The sequence below is a fragment of the Lutra lutra genome, chromosome 10 (genome assembly GCF_902655055.1).
Source record: "Lutra lutra chromosome 10, mLutLut1.2, whole genome shotgun sequence".
NCBI lineage: Eukaryota > Metazoa > Chordata > Mammalia > Carnivora > Mustelidae > Lutra > Lutra lutra.
In genome coordinates, this window is record NC_062287.1 from 74,939,564 (window position 1) to 74,958,491 (window position 18,928).

Consider the following 18,928-nt stretch of genomic DNA (forward strand, 5'->3'; position numbering starts at 1 on the left):
GGCTCCCTGATGAGCAAGGAGCCTGATGTGGGACTCGATCCCAGGACGCTGGGATCATGACCTGAGCCGAAGGCAGCTGCTTAACCAACTGAGCCACCCAGGCGTCCCCCGGGGATATAATCTTGTCAAAATTTGAGTGCCTGCCTGTATGTTATCTATCCATCCATCATCTATGTAGTTATTAATGGGGCATGATCAGGAGAATTTTTATTTATAGGTGCTCCAAAAGGATGGGATGCTGAAGTTTTCTTTTTACTGCTTTCTTGTGTTTTTCATTAACTAGAAATAGACCCTTGGAGAAGCTCTGTGACTGCTGTTTGAGGGAACACATGATTCAAATAAGCCCTCCATCAGAGTTTATTTTCTGCAGTGAGGCCAGACTGGTACCTAGAAGTCTGTTTTTATGAGGAGCCTAGGAGTCTGTATCTTTGAAAGTCTTACTAGGCTATCTTGTCTACCCAGGTTTGGGAGTTGCCTAAGGACCTCATTGGTGCTTTCCAAGGTCCTGGAAAAGTATAGAGGTCAAAGAATACAGGTCTCTGTCTGCCTGTATTTTGGGAATGCAAAAGTTACAGGTCAGGGTTGGTCGGTGATTGTATTAAGACTTAATGGAGGGAGAAAAATATTCCCCTTATCCCTTACCATAGCTACTAGACCCTGATAGATTTCATAAGGATTGTTTGGAAATGGTCAATCATGAAGCCTTTAGGGACACATCCGTTTGTTCTGTGAAGCTTTAAAATGTTACATGAGGATGTCACATACACTCTAAGCTTGACAGATCGCTTTTGGGTGTTCCGATATTAATATAACAAGTGGCAGATGGACGTTGGATCAGAATACCTTCAATGTCCTCTCTGACCCTGAGAGTCCTGGTTACCAATGTGTGCGTCATATGAACAGCAGGCGTTCGATTTAACATAACATTTAAATTTTCATCTAGCTGAATAATAAAACGCAGTTAACTAAACTATCACTCAGGATTATCAGCAAATATTTTGGAGGCAGCTAGCGTAGGGCATAATTGAATGCTGTAAGCAGTGCATTTTGTCTTAACTCCTGGGTAACAAGGGACCAATGACTTTGGCTTCACTGTGCCATCAGTGGTAACACATAGGGAGTGATTTAGGGGGTTCTTAGCCCCCTTTGCTCTCAAGTTGCTACCCGCATGCTCTTAATGAAATTGGAAGGCTGATGTTGGGTACTGTTCTCGAAGAAGTTGAGCCAAGTAGCTTAGATGCGGTTTTTGCTTTTTTTTCCCTGAAAATGTTTTAAAGTGTCTTTTAGATTCTTATGTGAAAATAAGAGTATTGATCTTACCTAATAACATTAATTCATTTTATTTTGTTTTTTTAAAGATTTTATTTATTTATTCACATAGAGAGGGAGACAGTAAGAGAGGGAACACAAGCAGAGGCAGTGGGAGAGGGAGAACCCGGCTTCCTGCAGCGCAGGGAGCCTGATGCAGGGCTCGATCTCAGGACCCTGGCATCATGACTGAGCTGAAGGCAGATGCGTAACGACTGAGATACTCAGGTGCCCCCACATTAAGTCATTTTAAAAAAGCATTTATAATTTACAACATAGTTTTATTTAGATCATCTGTTTTATGTTCATTGAAAACCTGTGCAGTAGTTTTTTTATTTATTAAAAGTTTGAAGAAACTGAGGGTTCAGAAAGGTTCAGTAACTTGTCCCAGTTCACAAAGCATAAATAATTTAGGTAAGGCACGAACAGAGGTTTTCTGACTCTAGTCCCATGATCTTTCTGTATGTCATGCTGTTTCACCCATTGCTAATATTTGACTTTGTAAGTGTAGGATCTGTAGGGGATTATAAAGCAGTATGGAATGGTAGAAATGTATGCCTGAATTTGAATTTAGGCTTCACTCTTTACTGAACAGTATTAGGCAGGTCATTTAAGCTCTGAACATCTGTCATTTGAGTACAGCAATGCCTGACTTTCAGGGTTTAAGGATTATAAAGTGTGTAAAGTTCTGGCATTGAGTAGGCACTCAGAGGCAGCTCTTCGGAATTCTGAGGCTGTGTCTGAGCTTGAGTTTTACTGTCCTTGCCAAGTGAGTGGTCCTCCACCCTGTGGAAGTTCACTGCCTCCCAAGGCTGTTACTTCCCTCTGTGTTTTCTGACTTTCAGAAGATTTTTCCTATCTTGAGCCAAAAATGCCTCTTCATAGCTTACGCTTACTGGTATAAATTTTCCTTCTTTTAGCTACGCAGGATGAGTCTTATCCCTCTTGTACGTGACAGTCCTCCAGATATTTGAAGACTTTATCATGCTGTCTCTTACTCTACTTCTTCAGACTGAACCTTCTTTCATCCTTCAACCATTCATCATCTTTTTTATTTTTTATTTTAAAGATTTTTATTTATTTATTTGACAGAGAGATCACAAGTAGGCAGAGAGGCAGGCAGAGAGAGAGGAGGAAGCAGGCTCCCTGCCGAGCAGAGAGCCCGACGCGGGGCTCGATCCCAGGACTCTGAGATCATGACCTGAGCCGAAGGCAGCGGCCTAACCCACTGAGCCACCAGGCGCCCCACCATTCATCATTTTTTAAAAAAGATTTTTATTTATTTATTTGACAGACAGAGATCACAAATAGGCGGAGAGGCAGGCAGGGGAGGGTGGGAAGCAGGCTCCCTGCTGAGCAGAAAGCTCAGATGTGGGGGACCTGATCCCAGGACCCTGAGCTCATGACCTGAGCCGAAGGCAGAGGCTTTAACCCACTGAGCCACCCAGGTGCCCCAACCGTTCATCATTTGATTGGGTTCACAATCTTCCTTTTTTTTTTTCATTAAAGTTTATTCAGCATTTGAGAAGTTTCTACAACTAAGTGTGATTATCTCTGGACAGATTGGTTCAGATTGTAATGAGATAATTATCTTATGGTACAGTTTAAGATCACAACATCCTTTTTGACAGCCTTATCTTAGCTCACTGTGGACCAAAATGACTGAATATTTTTCAATATGTATTCCCGTTAAGTAATAGGTCTCAGATTCTGTCTTTGAGCAACATTGTCTCTAAGCATGGAGCCTTCCATCTTTCCATGTTAAATTTCATCCTATTTGGCCCTAATTACTTCCTATTAATGTTTCTCTTAACCCTGATGGTATATCCTAAATCTGGAATGATTGCAACAATCATACCAACTTCTCATTTTCCCAGAAACTCAAGCACATCTGTCAGTACACTGCCAAATCATAAGTAAAAACACAAAACAGGACAGACCTAACAGAGCCAGTTGTCTACCCGGATCCACAGTCAGCATTATCTTGGAATGGTATCTGAATCATGAACTTCTGGCGGAGAGTAATGGTTGGTAAGAAGTAGTGAGAGAGAGCTCTTAGGGACATAAATATGGTTAAGAAGGGAAAATACCTTGGTATGGAGACCTAGATGAGGAAAGATAAAGGAGATAGCAAGATCTAGTTGGTAGGTAACAAAGGTATGAATTGTTTAAATTTAAGTGTAATTAGCATGCGGTATATTAGCTTTGGGTGTACAATATAATGATTAAATGGTTCTGTACGTTACTCAGTGCTTATTATAAATGTATTTTTAAATTCTCTTTATGTATTTCACCCATTCCCCCACCCATCTCCTCTTTGGTAACTACCATTTCTCTGTATTTAGAAGTGTGCTTTTCTTTTTTCTTTGTCTTATTTCTTCTACACATGAGTGAAATCATACGGTATGTCTTCCTCTGCCTTGGCTGAGTATTAAATTGAGATTCATCCATGTTGAAAAGGGCAAGATTTCATTCTTTCTTACGGCTGAGTAATATACTGTGTGTGTGTGTGTGTGTGTGTGTGTGTGTGTGTGTGTGTGTGTATTCTTCTAGGGACAGACACTTGGTTTGCTTCTGTACTTTGGCTATTGTTAATAATGGTATAATAAATACAGGGGTGCATATATCTTTCTGAATATTTCTAGTGTTTTCAACTTATTGGGTAAATAACCAGTAGTGGAATTACTAGATCCTATGGCAATTCTATTTTTTATTTTTTGAGGAACCTCCATACTGTTCCTCACAATGTTGATATCACCTTGCATTCCCAGCAACAGGGCCGCAGGGTATCTTTTTCTCCACCTCCTTGCCAACACTTACTATTTTTGACTTTAGCCATTCTGACAGGTGTGAAGTGATCTCATGGTGGCTTTGGTTCACATTTCCCTGATGACGAGTGATGTTGAGCATCTTTTCATGTCTCTGTTCATATCTGTTTTCTTTGGAAAAAAATGTCTATTTGTGTCTGCTGACCATTTTTAATTGCATTATTGTTTTGGTTTTGAGTTGTGGAAGTTCTTCATCGATTTTGGAAATTAACTTGGCAAAGGTATGAATTTGAGTGTTTTCTAAGTGGATGAAGTAGGTCATCTGAGGACTTGATGGTCTCCGAGAAGATCTCCTCTCTCTGGAGAGAACCTCTTCTCTGGCAGAGTCTCTCCAGAAGTATTTTCTAATCTCATTTGAACACTATTGGCCTTTCATTTACCTCAGCAAAGGTATCTCCTTCCAGATTTCAACTTTGCTGCCTCTTTTTGTTTGCATTTGTATTTCTTTTGCATCCAGCTGGCAAGGAACAGTTCAGAAACCTGCTGAGCCCGGCTACTGTCCTCCCTCCTGAGCTCTGCATGGATTTAGCTTGGAATTCAGTTCTTACATGTTGGGGGCATAGTGTGTTCATGCCTATAATCCACTCCCCTGACTAGTCTATTTTCTCCTGTATAAATGCCAGAGGTATATTTTTTGAATCTAGACATCTGCTGTCAGCTGGTTTTGTTAAACAGATGGGTGGGAGGAGCCTGCAGAGCTCCTCTTTGCGGGCATTCCTTTCATGTTTTTCTGGTTCTGTGTGATGTGTACTCCATGTTAGTAAATAATTAATAGCCCCGGCCACCTGACATGGAAATTCAACAAGTAACTCATCAGTGTATACAGTTAGCAAACATTCCTGTACATTTTGAGGAAGTATTTTGTAGATGGCCATGAATGTGCAGCAATTGTCAGGGCCAAAAATACTGCTAATGATACTATAGATGATTTGTTCATTTACGTAGAGGTGAAGAACTCTGTTCCCATGTTTGCCCTATGATACCAAGACTGGGAGGATTGTGTTACGCCCCTGTTGACATAAGACCAACGAGGGACTTAGCCTCCCCTGCAGTCATTACCACCTTTTTAGTGAGGGGGGAACAGCATGGGAATTGCTTTGTGTTCTGCATAGGGCACTTTCTCCAAAGAGCACTATGGTATTCACTAGTACCAGCTAAAAGGCAGTGGAGGGTGAGGCTCTTGTCTGGCAAGGAAAGGTCATTGCAACTTTCCTCTTGAGGGAGAATGTGAACATTTTTCTTCAACTCCAACCAAAGCCCAGGATAAACCTCTTCATTTAGCATATACCATTTGGGCTTCATATTGTCTTATTGAACAGCAGCATAATACGTGTTGATCCACATGGTTTACATTGGAAATTCATTCTTGTCTATAATTGGGAAAGGTACTGTGGCGTCCCTTCAGACGTCTGTCTTCATCTAGGTAAATAGAAATCCAATATTCCTTCATAAGTAGTGTTGTTGAACCGTTGCATTGCTTTATGTCGAGCTCTGAGGGCTTTATCTGTTCACAGAAAATCGAGTACTTCATGGAATATTGACTGGTCTTTTAAGCAGATGGGACGGTCACTAGGGATGGCGTTCTTCACCAAAGTCATGAATAAAGAGATGTTGTACCTTGTGAAGAAAATTCCTGATGTGAGCCCTGGATTCAGGGAGTGACTTTGATGAGAAGTATCAGTTGTTCTTTGCATTGTTTGTTCCTCTGAGGCAGTTTTTATGTTTGACTGGTTGTTTAATTTTGCATGGTATTGTATTAGAAATGAGGTACATGTTAAAATACCCAGGTATACTAATGGTATGCAAACTTCCCATACATTCTCCCAATATAGCTTAATAGACAGTGCCTCGTTGGAGCGCAAGGCCTAGAAACATGCCTTTGTAGGAACTGAGTTTTCTTTAGCCGTAAGGAAGGGTAGATTGTAGATGGTGTAGGATGAATACTTGATTTCTATCAGACAGCCTGTGGGAATGTGGTAAATTTGGACTGATTATAATGCATTCAACTTTAGCATTAAATCATGTGCTTATCAAAAGGACTGCATTTGATCTAATTAATTTTCAAGTTACTATTTCTCTTGTCCTATCTGGTTTTCCTGTTAATGAGTTGTCTGCCTGACAGATTCAAACCAGCTATCCCTATCTTTTTTTTTTTTTTTTTTTTTTTTTTGTGGATGAAAAACTGAGAGGGGCCCATCTTGCTCTTTAGTTCGGTCGTCTTGTGTTGATCTCATGAACTGGAGAAGGTGAAGGAAGACCCTTGAATAGATGCTCACATTTCACTTGTTTTCACTGACTACAGTATCTGCAGGAAAATGTCAAGTTTGTCCCCCTAAAGTCTTTGCTGAATTACTTTAGAGCTTATCTATCTGCCTGTAGCCCTCCTCTTTTGAAGATAGTATCAGGGAGCATTCATTCATTCATTTATTCAATAAGTAGATGGAGTAGGCATCTGCTTTGACTAGCACTATTCTAGATGTTAGGGATACTGACAAGATAAGATAGATAAGGTCCCTGCTTCCAAGATTCTTGCTTCTGGTAGGAGGAGACAGTCAATCAAGAAAAGAGCCAAGACAATTTTGGAGACTTATTTGCTTTGATAAGAGAATAAGCTGAGTGATGGGTGGTAAGTTGCTACTTTACATAGGATGGTCAGGGAAGGTCCAGGGGAAGGAGACCCCGGAGCAGATGCAAGGATGTTGTGCTGCGGGTTTTATTTCCTGCATACTCAGCAGGTGATTGGTGGTTGTAGCAGTTAGGAATTCCAGGCACAACTTGGGGGTCTGAGTGTTGGGTCCAGAGTACCAGAAAAGATCAATTCCTTCTTTCTTGGCAGGGAGGTCTGAGAAAGCAGGCTCAGCTGGGATCAGACTCCTGGAGATTCCAGTGAGCAGTGAGAGATACATGGTCCTACCGTCAAGTGCTAGAGAGTAGGTCCAGATGGGTCATCCAGGTGAGGAGGTTCTCAGAGATGGGTAAAGAACTAACATGCAGGGCAGGCGGGATATATATTTTAAAAGGGGTGTATGAGGGCAGTCTGAAGTAAGAATTTAAAGTGAGGGCCTCTGCTCACTGGAGCCATCTTCATTTTCCCAGAAGCCTTTCCTATGGATTGGCTAAAACCAGTTCAGGTCCCAAATGGTCCTCACAAAGTGCCTAATACTGGACTGAACAAAAGTATTAGGAATGATGTCCTGTCCTATTTTACTCCTATAAGAACAGTGTATTGATAGGTTGTTGGTTGTTATTGGTTAGGTTATTGTTATTGGTTATTACCAATTGGTTATTGGTTAGGTTATTGTGTATCTAAACACACAGTGTAATAAATTAGCAAATCATCTACCTCTTTTTGAGTCTTTGTCTAAATCTATGTAATTTTTTTTCTTAATTCAAGTCTTTTGGTTTTGTTTTGTTTTTAAAGATTTTGTCAGAGAGAGAAAAAGAGCATAAGCAGGAGGAGCGGCAGGTGGAGGGTGAGGGAGAAGCAGGCTTCCCGCAGGGCAAGGAGCCAGATGTGGGACTCAATCCCAGGACCCTGGAATCATGACCTGAGCTGAAGGCAGATGCTTAACTGACTGAGCCACCCAGGCATCCCTAACCTTACATAAATTTATGATGAACTTTGAACAAAAGTCAAACTTGTTAAATGTTAAAGAACTTCATATTTAGGAAGGATATAAAAATCCTAAGATGTTTGCCCAGGGGGCTCCTGGGTGGCTCAGTCCGTTGTGTCTGACTCTTGGTTTTAGCTCAGATCATGATTTCAGGGTCTTGAGATCAAGCCCCGCCTGGGGCTCCATTCTCAGTCCGGAGTCTCCTTCCCTCCTTCTGCTCCTCCCCTTGGTCTCTTGCTCGCTCTCCCTTAAAAAAAAGTTTGCTTAGAACTTAGAATAGTGTAGAAAAGTTTGATTTATGGCTTGAAAGAATGAAAAGAATCCAATGAATATTTTAAAACTAAATGAAAATACAAAGATTTTAGGATGTCTTAGAAAATATACTTTGTCTAAAAATTTTTAATCCACTGTTTAGTATCTAAATTGTCAGTTTACTCTGTAACTGAAAAGGTTAAACTGTAACAGAAATGAATGCTGTTGAGTCCTTTGGTTGTTTTTTTTCCCCCCTCCCTATTACTTATTTACTTGTCCTAGCTTTTAAATTTGTAAGTGAAAAGAAATTTAGAGCTATAAAACTTTCAAAGTGGAAGAAACTTGAGACAAAGTAGATAATAGGTTCTTGAATTTTGACAGTGACATGGCATATCTTTAAATACACTCCGTGAGACAGGTGATGTCCTTCCTTTAAACTGTATTGCAAAGCCCAAGCAGGCATCTAAGTTACTGGTAGTCCCATTTCAGTAGATTCAGTCAGTGGGAGATGCAGCCAGTGGTCTGCTGTGGGTCATGGGACCTGTGATTCTCGGCATTCTCAGGCACCTGGGAGTTTAACAGAGAGTTTAACTTGGCACCTACCAAGTGCCAAGGCATTAAACATGTATTTCATTGACGCCTCAAGGCAACCCATACCATCACCAGTAATAGTTCTGGGTTTGTTTGTTTGTTTGTTTAATTGCAGAATCTGAGGTACAGAGAAATAACTTGATTAAGGTCATATAGCTAGTAGAATACAGAACTAGAATATAAATGCAAATCTGTTTTATCCTGAATTCATGTCGTCTTTGCTACACCATCCTATCTCTGCTATCTCTTGGCTTTGTGTGCATGAAAATACATCAGTCCTCTTTGATTTTCACTGGGGCGTACTAGGGCAAATAATACTGGCCACAACTACAGAAAATCTTTATCTCAGTGGGTTAACATAGATTTTTATTGCTTAGGTAGCATGCGTTGGGTGTGTCTTGCTGGCAGGTGGCCTTTCCATGTCATTTAGGAATATAGGATCTTCCATCTGTGGCTTTCCATTTGTGGCCTCTTCACTCTCTGTCTCCTCTAGTCAGCTGAAAGACAAGGTGGAGGAGGGAATGTTGAAAGATGCCCGAAGGAGATACATTTGGGGAAAAGGTAGGCCTGGAAGGGTTGTACGTCTGCTCACATGAGCTGGCCACTCCCAGCTATGAGGTCGGCTGGAAATGCAGTGTAGCTGTGAGGGCTGGAGGGAGAGAAAAGGGGCTTCTGGGAGAGCTAACCAGTGTTGGCCACATGCTTTAGCCCATGAACATGTTTTCCCCTTTCCTTCCTTCCTTCTTTCTTTTCTTTTCTTTCTTTCTTTCTTTTTTTTTTTTTTTTAAAGATTTTATTTATTTGACAGAGAGAGAGAAATCACAAGTAGGCAGAGAGGCAGGCAGAGAGAGAGAGGGGAGGAAGCAGGCTCCCTGCGGAGCAGAGAGCCCGATGTGGGGCTCGATCCCAGGACCCTGGGATCATGACCTGAGCCAAAGGCAGAGGCTTTAACCCACTGAGCCACCTGGGCGCTCCTTTTCTTTCTTTTTTTTTTTTTTAAACCATCTTAATTTTATTGTTTTCAGTGTTCCAGGATTCATTGTTTATGCTCCACACCCAGTGCTCCATGCAATACGTGCCCTCCTTAATACCCACCACCAGGTTCATCCATCCCCACATGACCCTCCCCTCCCCTCCCAAACCCTCACCTTGTTTCTCAGAGTCCACAGTCTCTCATGCTTCGTTCCCCTTTCCTTTTTGATGAGTAAATCAAGTCAGGAATTTTAACTCACTTGAGTGAGTAGCACAGATTAGGGTTTGGGGCTCAAATAGAGCTTTGCGATTTACAAAGCATTTAACCACGGACAAAGTATTTAACCATAGTGCACCCAGAACACCTCCCTGATGGTGGTGTCGTGAAGGATAAGCAAATGAACCCATGGAAAGCCCTCCATGTGCACTGCTTGGCACACACTGAGTAAGTGTTGGCCATTCTGTCTGCATGTCAGCTCCACTCTGTTTTTCATCCAAAAAATGTGCTCCGGTGTTCCCTTCTTTGGCAAGTCTTCTCCAATTATGACAGAATTCTGTTCTCCTTTCTGCTTTCATAGATCACTGCACCTCACTGAAAGATAAGGTGTGTGCCTATGTGTTGTCGTCCTGGCTCAGGCATTTGACCTGAGGACAAGGACTTGGCCATATTAATTTTGCTGTGTGTGTGCTGGGAGCCAACACCATATCAGACACATTGTAGACAATCTGATCTTGATGTGAAGGAAACCTCATGAACCAAAACACTGGAGTATCAAGTTTCCATTTCCTGATCGCTTGGGAAACCAAGGAGTTCATTCTGTTAGCTTTGACTTTTTATTTGACTTGCGTGATACCAGATTTAAGTGACAGATCCCTGGGCCTCACCTGCCTGTCGGCCTGAGCCAGTCCCTGAAAACAGTAACCCAGGGCTTGGCACTTCTGCCAAGATTGTATTTGTTTGGCGCGTCGGTGGCGTCACTCCCTTTGGAAAAGAGGTTCAGATAGGGATATGAGACTCTTCTTAGCTTACGATGTGTTGCCAGCATTTATCTGTGCAATACTTGTTTTGTTTCATTCATTCATCTTTCAGTCATTCACTTTTTCCTCCCCTTTGCCCTTCCCAATCCCTTGGGAAAACACTACCATGTGCCTTTGTGAGTCTTTAAATTTGTAGGTGTCCTTGGCTAATAGATATAAAGCTATTTTGAATGTGTGTATTTATAGTTAAATATTTTACAGACCCTCTTTCTTTTTTTACTGTAGTCTCAAAACTATCTTTAAACTACTTTAAATAATTTTAATCTTACAAGAAAGCTTTCAGAATGGCACAAAAAACAATCCTACACTTGGCCCAGATTCTGTTTTCTCTCTGCACAATGTGTGTTTACATGTGTCTGTATTTATACATAGACACACTGTTATTTTGAAACCTTTGAGAAGAAGTTGCAAATATCAGGACTTTACCCCTAAATACTTCAGTATGTATTTCCTAAGAACAGGGCACTTAAATATATATATATGATCAATTCTCGAAAATCAGGAAATTGAACATCAGTACAATACTAGTATATAATCTAGAGTTCAAGTTTCACCAATTTTCCTACTGAAGTCTTGCCTAGGACTCCCCCACCCCGCCACCCGTTCCCAGGTCCAAACCAGGATCCTGTGTCACATGGAGTTTTTATGTCCCTTTGGTTTCTTTTCTTTCTTTTTTTTTTTTTTTTTTAAAGATTATTTATTTATTTGTTGTCAGAGAGAGAGAGCACGAGCAGGCAGAAGGAGAGAGAGAAAGCAGGCTCCCCACTGGACAAGGAGCCCGATGCGGACAAGGAGCCCACTGGACAGGACCCTGGGATCACGACCTGAGCCAAAGGCAGCGGCTCAACCGACTGAGCCACCCAGGCATCCCATCCCTTTGGTTTCTTTTAATCAGCAGATGTTCCTCAGTCTTTCCTTTTCTTACCTGGACAATTGAAAGCGCACAGGCAGTTATTTTGTGGACTGTCCCTCAAATTTGGTTTTTCTGCTTTCCTTTTAAGAAAATGTCTAAAATCGATTTAGTTAAGATACAGTGTATCATCAGTTTCAGGAGCAGAATGTACTGATTCATCAGTTGCCCACGTTCATTCCGTCAGGCGTTCTCCTTAATGCCCATCCCCCAGTTACCCCATCCCTGTGCCAATCCCCCCCGCCCACCAACAATCTGGGTTTTTTTTGTTTTTTTTTTTTTGACCCTGTTTCTAAGTTCTCTTCATTTTGCTGTGTCTGAATCTGGTTTGTTGATATTGCCTGCTACATGGAATTCTCCAGTGAGGTCTACCACTTGGAGTAAATTGGCAGGGCTGGGGGTGGGGGGTTTGGGGGGGGGGGGAGAGGCAGCAGCCAGCAGATGTTCTTGGCATCAGGAGGGGATCCTTATGGGGGCTGTGTGACCCCTGAAATCAGTACACCCTTTTGACACAGGTGCCGGGTCACTGCCCTGCTTTAAGCAAATAAATGAGAAAGCAAACATCTGAGGCCCACTATTTTTAAGGCCGAAGGAGCATTTGTACTTGGGAAGATAAGGCATGATAGAAAGTTGATTTTTTTTTTTTAATCTTTCCTGTACTTAATAAACATTGATTAACAGCCCACTCTGATCACTGGAGCTCACCTTGTGGAATATTGAAAGCCAAAAAACAAAACAAAACAGAACATTGAAATTGAAAGCTCTTCTCATTCTGACAGATGCAAAATGTTTTAAAATGAAAGGTTCAGATAAATAGTTTGACAGTATCTTCAATGTATTAGTAAAACAACCTCACAGATAATTATGCTTCTTCCTCTTAACCTAAATACACCGATTTCCATTTCTTTCCTGTGTCCTCTGAAATTCACCACCCAGGAACATAATTTCTGCATCCTTGTCTCCATAGCTCATAAATAATTTTACATTCTACTTTCTTCCAGTGAAAATTATTTTGTCTGTACTTTCCCATATTTCATAACCTGCATATTTGTCACTGTTAATGACTGTAGTAAATTACATCAAGCTGATCTATAACTTACGCGTTTCACTTTTGTTGTAAATTTGGCTCATTTCTAGTTGTTTTTTTTTTTTGGCAAATATTAGGAAAAAAACCCTTTTAACGCAAGTATAGAGCAACTTCTTGGGTGAGAGCAATTTTGATAGATTGTTTTATCTAAAATCATTCATTCTAACATGTGAAAGGTATTGCATTCCTGTGGAGAAAACAGCCTGGCTTTTTAAGGGAGACTTACATTGTCTTGGTTATGTTTTGAGCATCCATTTATAATGAAAAGATAATTAGTACAGACGGACCGAATATATGCAGAGCTTTCTCCATTGAGTACCTTGCATGTATTGTTAGGAAAGAGCACTTTTCCAGTGGGGAATAAGAGTGACTGACAGGTGGCTCAGTCACAAGGCTGCAGTGTGACCGCTCCCAGCTGCAACAGCTCATACTTGTTCGCTGGCTGTGACACAGTGGGCGGTCTCTCAGTCTTGCCTTCTGGGAGCCACTGGAGGAACAGGTCACTCTGGAAGGTGGCAGGCAGATCCCTTCCAGAATGGAGGCCTGATGAATTGTCAGACCTTCTGAAGTACCGGGAGTTGACTTCTCCTGTAGCTGCTCCAAGAACTGAAGAGTGCAAGGAACAGACAGGCCCTCCAGAATAATTGAAATTACCTGAAATTCCCCACCCAGAATTCTTCTTCTTCTCCTTCTCCTCCTCCTCCTTCTCTTCCTCCTCCTCCTCCTTTTTTTGTATTATGTTAGTCTGCATAGAGTACATCATTAGTTTCTGATGTAGTGTTCCATGATTCATTGTTTGCCTGTAACAATGAATGTAACAATAAGGTTGTAACAAGGTTGTTACAAGGTTGTAACAATGCCTGTAACAACCCAGTGCTCCATGCAATCTGTGCCCTCCTTAATACCCATCACTGGGCTAACCCAGCTCCCTACCCCCTCCCCTCTGAAACCCTCAGTTTATTTCCCTTAGTCTATAGTCTTTCATTGTTCATCTCCCGCTCTGATTCCTCCCCTCTTCATTTTTCCCTCCCAGCTCCTAATGTCCTTCATACTATTTCTTATGTTCCACATATAAGTGAAACCATATGATAATTGTTTTTCTCTGCTTGACTTATTTCACTCAGCATAATACCCTCCAGTTCCATCCATGTTGATGCAAATGATGGGTATTCATCCTTTCGAATGGCTGAGTATATTCCACTGTATATATGGACCCCATCTTCTTTATCCATTCATCTGTTGAAGAGCATCTTGGCTCTTCCCACAATTTGGCTATTGTGGACATTGCTGCTATGAACATTGGGGTGATGTGCCCCTTCTTTTTCACTACATTTGTATCTTTGGGGCAAATGCCCAGTAGTACAATTGCTGGATCATAGGGTAGCTCTACTGACTTCTTGAGGAACCTCCATACAGTTTTACAAAGTGGCTGCACCAACTTGCATTCCCACCAACAGTGTAAGAGGGTTCCCCTTTCTCTACATCCTCTATAGCATTTGTTGTTGTGGTTTTGATTTGAATTTCTCTAATGGCTAATGATGTTGAGCATTTTTTTGCAAGTGTCTGTTAGCTGTTCATATGTCTTCAGAGAAGTGTCTGTTCATGTCTTCAACCCATTTTTTGACTTACTTGTTTTCTGCATGTTGAGTTTGAGAAGTTCTTTTTTTTTTAAATTTTGTTGCTAGTTTTATTACATTTTGCAAAGAGAACACGATCTATAGAATTTTTGCATTTTACAAGTTTTCCCCCTCATATCAACCATTTTGATTATTTCATAGATCTTTCAAAAGAACATGTATTGTATTCATGGTGGATATAAGATACTTAGGAGATAATACCTTCCCTATCTTGACCTATCAGTGGTAGGGGGTGGGACCTGAGTTTTTTGCTTTAATATTATTATACAGTACAAATGACATGGGAAGGGGGTGCAGTTCCATGATTTAAAAAAAAAAAAAAGAAAGAAAAAAAAAGAAAAGAAAGAAAGAAAAAGAGTTTGAGAAGTTCTTTACAGAACTTGGTTATCAGCCCTTTATCTATAGTGTCATTTGCAAATCTCTTCTCCCATTCAGTGGGTTGCCTCTTCGTTTTGTTTACTGTTTTTTTTTGCTGTGCAGAAGCTTTTTATCTTGATGAAGTCCCAAAAGTTCATTTTCACTTTTGTCTCCCTTGCCTTTGGAGACATGTCTTGAAAGAAGTTGGTGTGGCCAGTGTTGAAGAGGTTACTGTTTATGTTCTCCTCTAGGATTTTGATGGATTCATGTCTCATGATGAGGTCTTTCATCCATTTAGAGGTTTTTTTTTTTTTTTTTTTTTTAAGTATGGTATACGAGAATGGTCCAGTTTCATTCTTCTGTATATAGCTGTCTAATTTTCCCAGCCCTATTTATTAGAGAGACTGTCTTTTTTTCCACTGGCTATTTTTTCCTGCTTTGTTGAAGATTAGTTGACCATAGAGCTGAGGGTCCATATCTGGGCTCTCTATTCTGTTCAATTAATCTATGTGTCTGTTTTTTTTCTTCTTTTTTTAAAGATTTTATTTATTTATTTGACAGACAGAGATCACAAGTAGGCAAGGAGGCAGGCAGAGAGAGGGGGAAGCAGGCTTCCCACCGAGCAGAGAGTCCGACGTGGGGCTCGATCCCAGGACCCTAGGACCATGACCGGAGCCGAGTCTAGTGGTTAGGATTCGGTGCTCTCTCTCTATTTGTCTGTTTTTATGCCAGTACCATGCAGTCTTGGTGATCACGGCTTTGTAATATACCAGCAGCTAATGCCATGAGGACTTCAAACAACATGCATAACTTTTGGTTCTGTTTTGAGCTGTTTATTAATAACTGCATTCTTTGTCCCTGCAGAATTTATGAACGTGTGATAGACCCTCCTGAAACCAACCTTCCCCTAGGAAGCAACTTATGGCTTGGTCAACGCAACCAAAAGCATGGCTTATTCAAAGTAAGCACTTCTTTCTACTTCTGCCATGGGCTTTTCTATGTGCTCGACATGAATAATTGTCACAACAATTCCATGAAGTAGGTGCTTTGAAACTAGGCATAGTTGAGTGACTTGTTCAAGGTCACAGAGTTCACTCTACTGCCAAGTATGGATGATCCATAATGTAAATGATCCTCTATGTGTTTCTTACTGACCTAATTTTGAGAGGCTTAAGATAACCTTCAGATTGGTTTCCATTCACAGAATCTTGGGGTGGATAGATATCAAATCTCAAGTTCTGTGAGCTTTGGTTTTCTTATCTATCATGAAAATAATACAATAACTGCACTGTTGTACTTCTTGAAACCGCATACAGTGATAAAATGTAGTTAAAAACATCATGAAGATGTAAGAAAGTCGTCTTCAATAGAATGGGAGACTTTTGCTTCTGACACTATGGTAGAGTAGAGGTTTTTAAAAAATCTCCTACTTCGAAATGCCTATTAATGCTGGATTAAACAAAAATCTTTCAAGACCCATCATTGCACTTACAAGAAAGGAAATTCTTAGAGTGCAAATACATGGAGGAAAGTGAAAACTAGAGGGATATCCGCCATTTCCAAGAAGTTGGAAACCTAAGTTTCTTTTCTGTTATTCCAATTTGAGTGAGATATAGTTGACATAACTATGTAATTTTAAGATATGTAACATTTATGATTTGATATTCTTAAATGTTTCATAATGATTATCAGTTTTAACTTACACCTCCCTCACCTCACATAATTATCACCGGCTTTTTTTTGTCACCAGAATATTTAAGATCTCCACCCTTGGCAAATTTCAAGTACATGTATTTTCACAGCAGTCACCATGATGTCCATTAGATCCACAGAATTTAGTTGTTTACTTTGACCAGCATCTCCCCATTTCCCCTAATCTCTTGCAACCAGCATTCCACTGTCTCTGTGAGTTCAGGGTTTTTATACTCTACGTGTAAGTGATATTGTACACTATTTGTCTTTCTCTGTCTTATTTCCCTTGGCCCAATGCCCTCAGAGTTGATTCATGTTGGAAATGGCAGGATTTCTTTCCCCATGGCTGAATACTATTCTGTTGTATATATACTATAACTTTTTAAGCCATTCATCTTTTTCCTTGTCTGTGGTAAATAATGTGGCAATAAATATGGGGGTGAAAATCTCTCTTTGCGTTAGTGATTTAATTTCTCTTGGGTAAATACTCAGCTTAATCCCCCCCGATGGAGGATTGCTAGATCACGTGGTAGTTCTATTCTTTAACTTTTGGAGGAGCTTCCACAGTGGTTGTCCCAATTTACATTCCCACAAACAGTGTACCAAGGGTTGCTTGTTCTCCACGCTTGTTATTTTTCTGTCTTTTTGATGATAGCCATTTTTCCAGATGTGAGGTGATCTTTCATTGTTGTTTTGATCTCCATTTACCGGATGTTGACTGCCTTTCATGTATCTACAGGCCATTTGCATGTCTGTGCAGTCATTTTTCGACTGTTGAGTTCCTCTGCCCATTTTTTAATCCACTTTTTTGCTCTTGAGTTGTGGGAACTTTAAAATATATTTTGGTTATTAACCTCTTTACCAGGTTGCTGATTTGCAAGTGGTTACTCCCATTCCATAGGGTGATTTTTCATTTGGTCAATTATTTCTTTTGCTGTGTAGAAGCTTTTTAGTTTGTAGATTTACTAAATAATTTTAATTTTATTGCTTATGCTTTTGGGGTCCTATCTGAAAAATGATTGCCAAAACCAATGCCAAGAAGCTTTTCCCCCCATTTTCTTCTAGAAGTTTTATGGTTTCAGGTTTGCTGTTTAAGTTTTAATCCATTTCAAATTTTTCTGAGTGATGATACAGGAATCCAATTTCTTAGTGTGGTTATCTGGTTTTCCCAACATTTGTTGAAGAGACGATCCTTATTGAATATTTTTGATTCCTTTGTCAGATAGTAGTTGCATGTGCAGGAGTTCATTTTGGGCTCTCAGTCTTGTTCTTTTGGTATCCGTGTCTGTTTCACCCTGCCTCCTCTGCCCCACCAGACTGCTGTGATTATTGTAGTTTTGTAGTATACAGTTGGCCCTTGAACTAAAGGGTTTGAATGGCATGGGCCCACTTACATATGAATTTTTTTTGGTAAGTGCAGTACAGTACTGTAAATATTTTCCCTTTGGATTTTCTTAACATTTTCTTTCTAGCTTTAGTTTAAGAATACAGTATATAATACATATAGCTTACAAAATATGTATTAATTGTTTATGTTACTGCTTAGGAATTACGGTCAAGAGTAGGTTATTAGTAGTTAAGTTTTGGGGGTATCTGAACTTACATGTGCATTTTTTTGACTGCATTAAGTTTGGTGTTCTAACCTCTGCATCGTTAAAAGATCTAACATAGTTTGAAATCTGGAAATGTGATGCTTTCAGGTTTGTTCTTCTCTTAGCATTACTTTGGCTATTAGGAGTCTTTCTGGCTCCATACGGATTTTAGTGTTTTTGTTCTTTATTTGTTTGAAAAATGCCATTTAAAGTTTGATACGGATTGCACTGAATCTACAAATGGCTTTTGGTAGTGTGCGCATTTTAACAATATTCTTCCAATCCATGAATATGGCATATGTTTACATTTGTTTGTGTCTACTTTAATTTTTATCAAAGTTTTTTGGTTTTCATTGTACAGATTTTTCTCATCCTTAGTTAAATCCCTAAGTATTTTACTGTTTTTCATGTTATTATAAATGGGATTTTTTTTTCAGATATTTCACTGTTAATAGATAGAAATGCAACTGACTTTTATATGTTGACTTTGTATCCTGCTTTACTGACTTTATAAAGTTTTTTTGGTGGAATAGTTAGGATTTTCTATATGTAAAGTCTTATAACCTGCAAACAAAGACAATTTTACTTAGTCATTTCTGATGTGGATGCCTTTTGTTTCTTGTCTGATTGCTCTGATGAGGACTTCTATTACTGTGTTGAATAGGAGTGGTGAAAATGGGCCCCTTTGCCTTGTTTTTCATCTTAGAGGAAAAGCTTTTAACCTTCCACTGTTGAGTATGATGTTAGCTGTAGGCTTGTCACACATGGCTTTTATCATGTTGAAGTATGTTCCTTTGCCCAATTTTTTGAGTCTTTTTATTATAAAGGAAGTTACATTTTGTCAAATGCTTCTTTTGCACCTGTGAGATGATTCTGTGGTTTCTACCTTCCATTCTTTTGGGTTGTGTCACATTTATCCATTGAACCATATATTGAACCATTTTTGTATTCCAGGGAAAAATCTTGCTTGATCATAATGTATGATCCAATGCACCCTTGAATTCAGCTTGCTAACATTTTAATTTTTACATTTATATTCATTAGGATTAT

General features: G+C 40.0%; 1 protein-coding gene across 1 annotated transcript in view; it reads left to right on the plus strand.

Moving 5' to 3' along the window:
- NELL1 (neural EGFL like 1) overlaps nt 1-18,928 on the plus strand; it is an 845,189-nt gene that overhangs the window by 155,614 nt on the left and 670,647 nt on the right. The window contains 1 exon segment of the mRNA XM_047693683.1: nt 15,459-15,555. Coding sequence (XP_047549639.1) covers nt 15,459-15,555 — 97 coding nt within the window.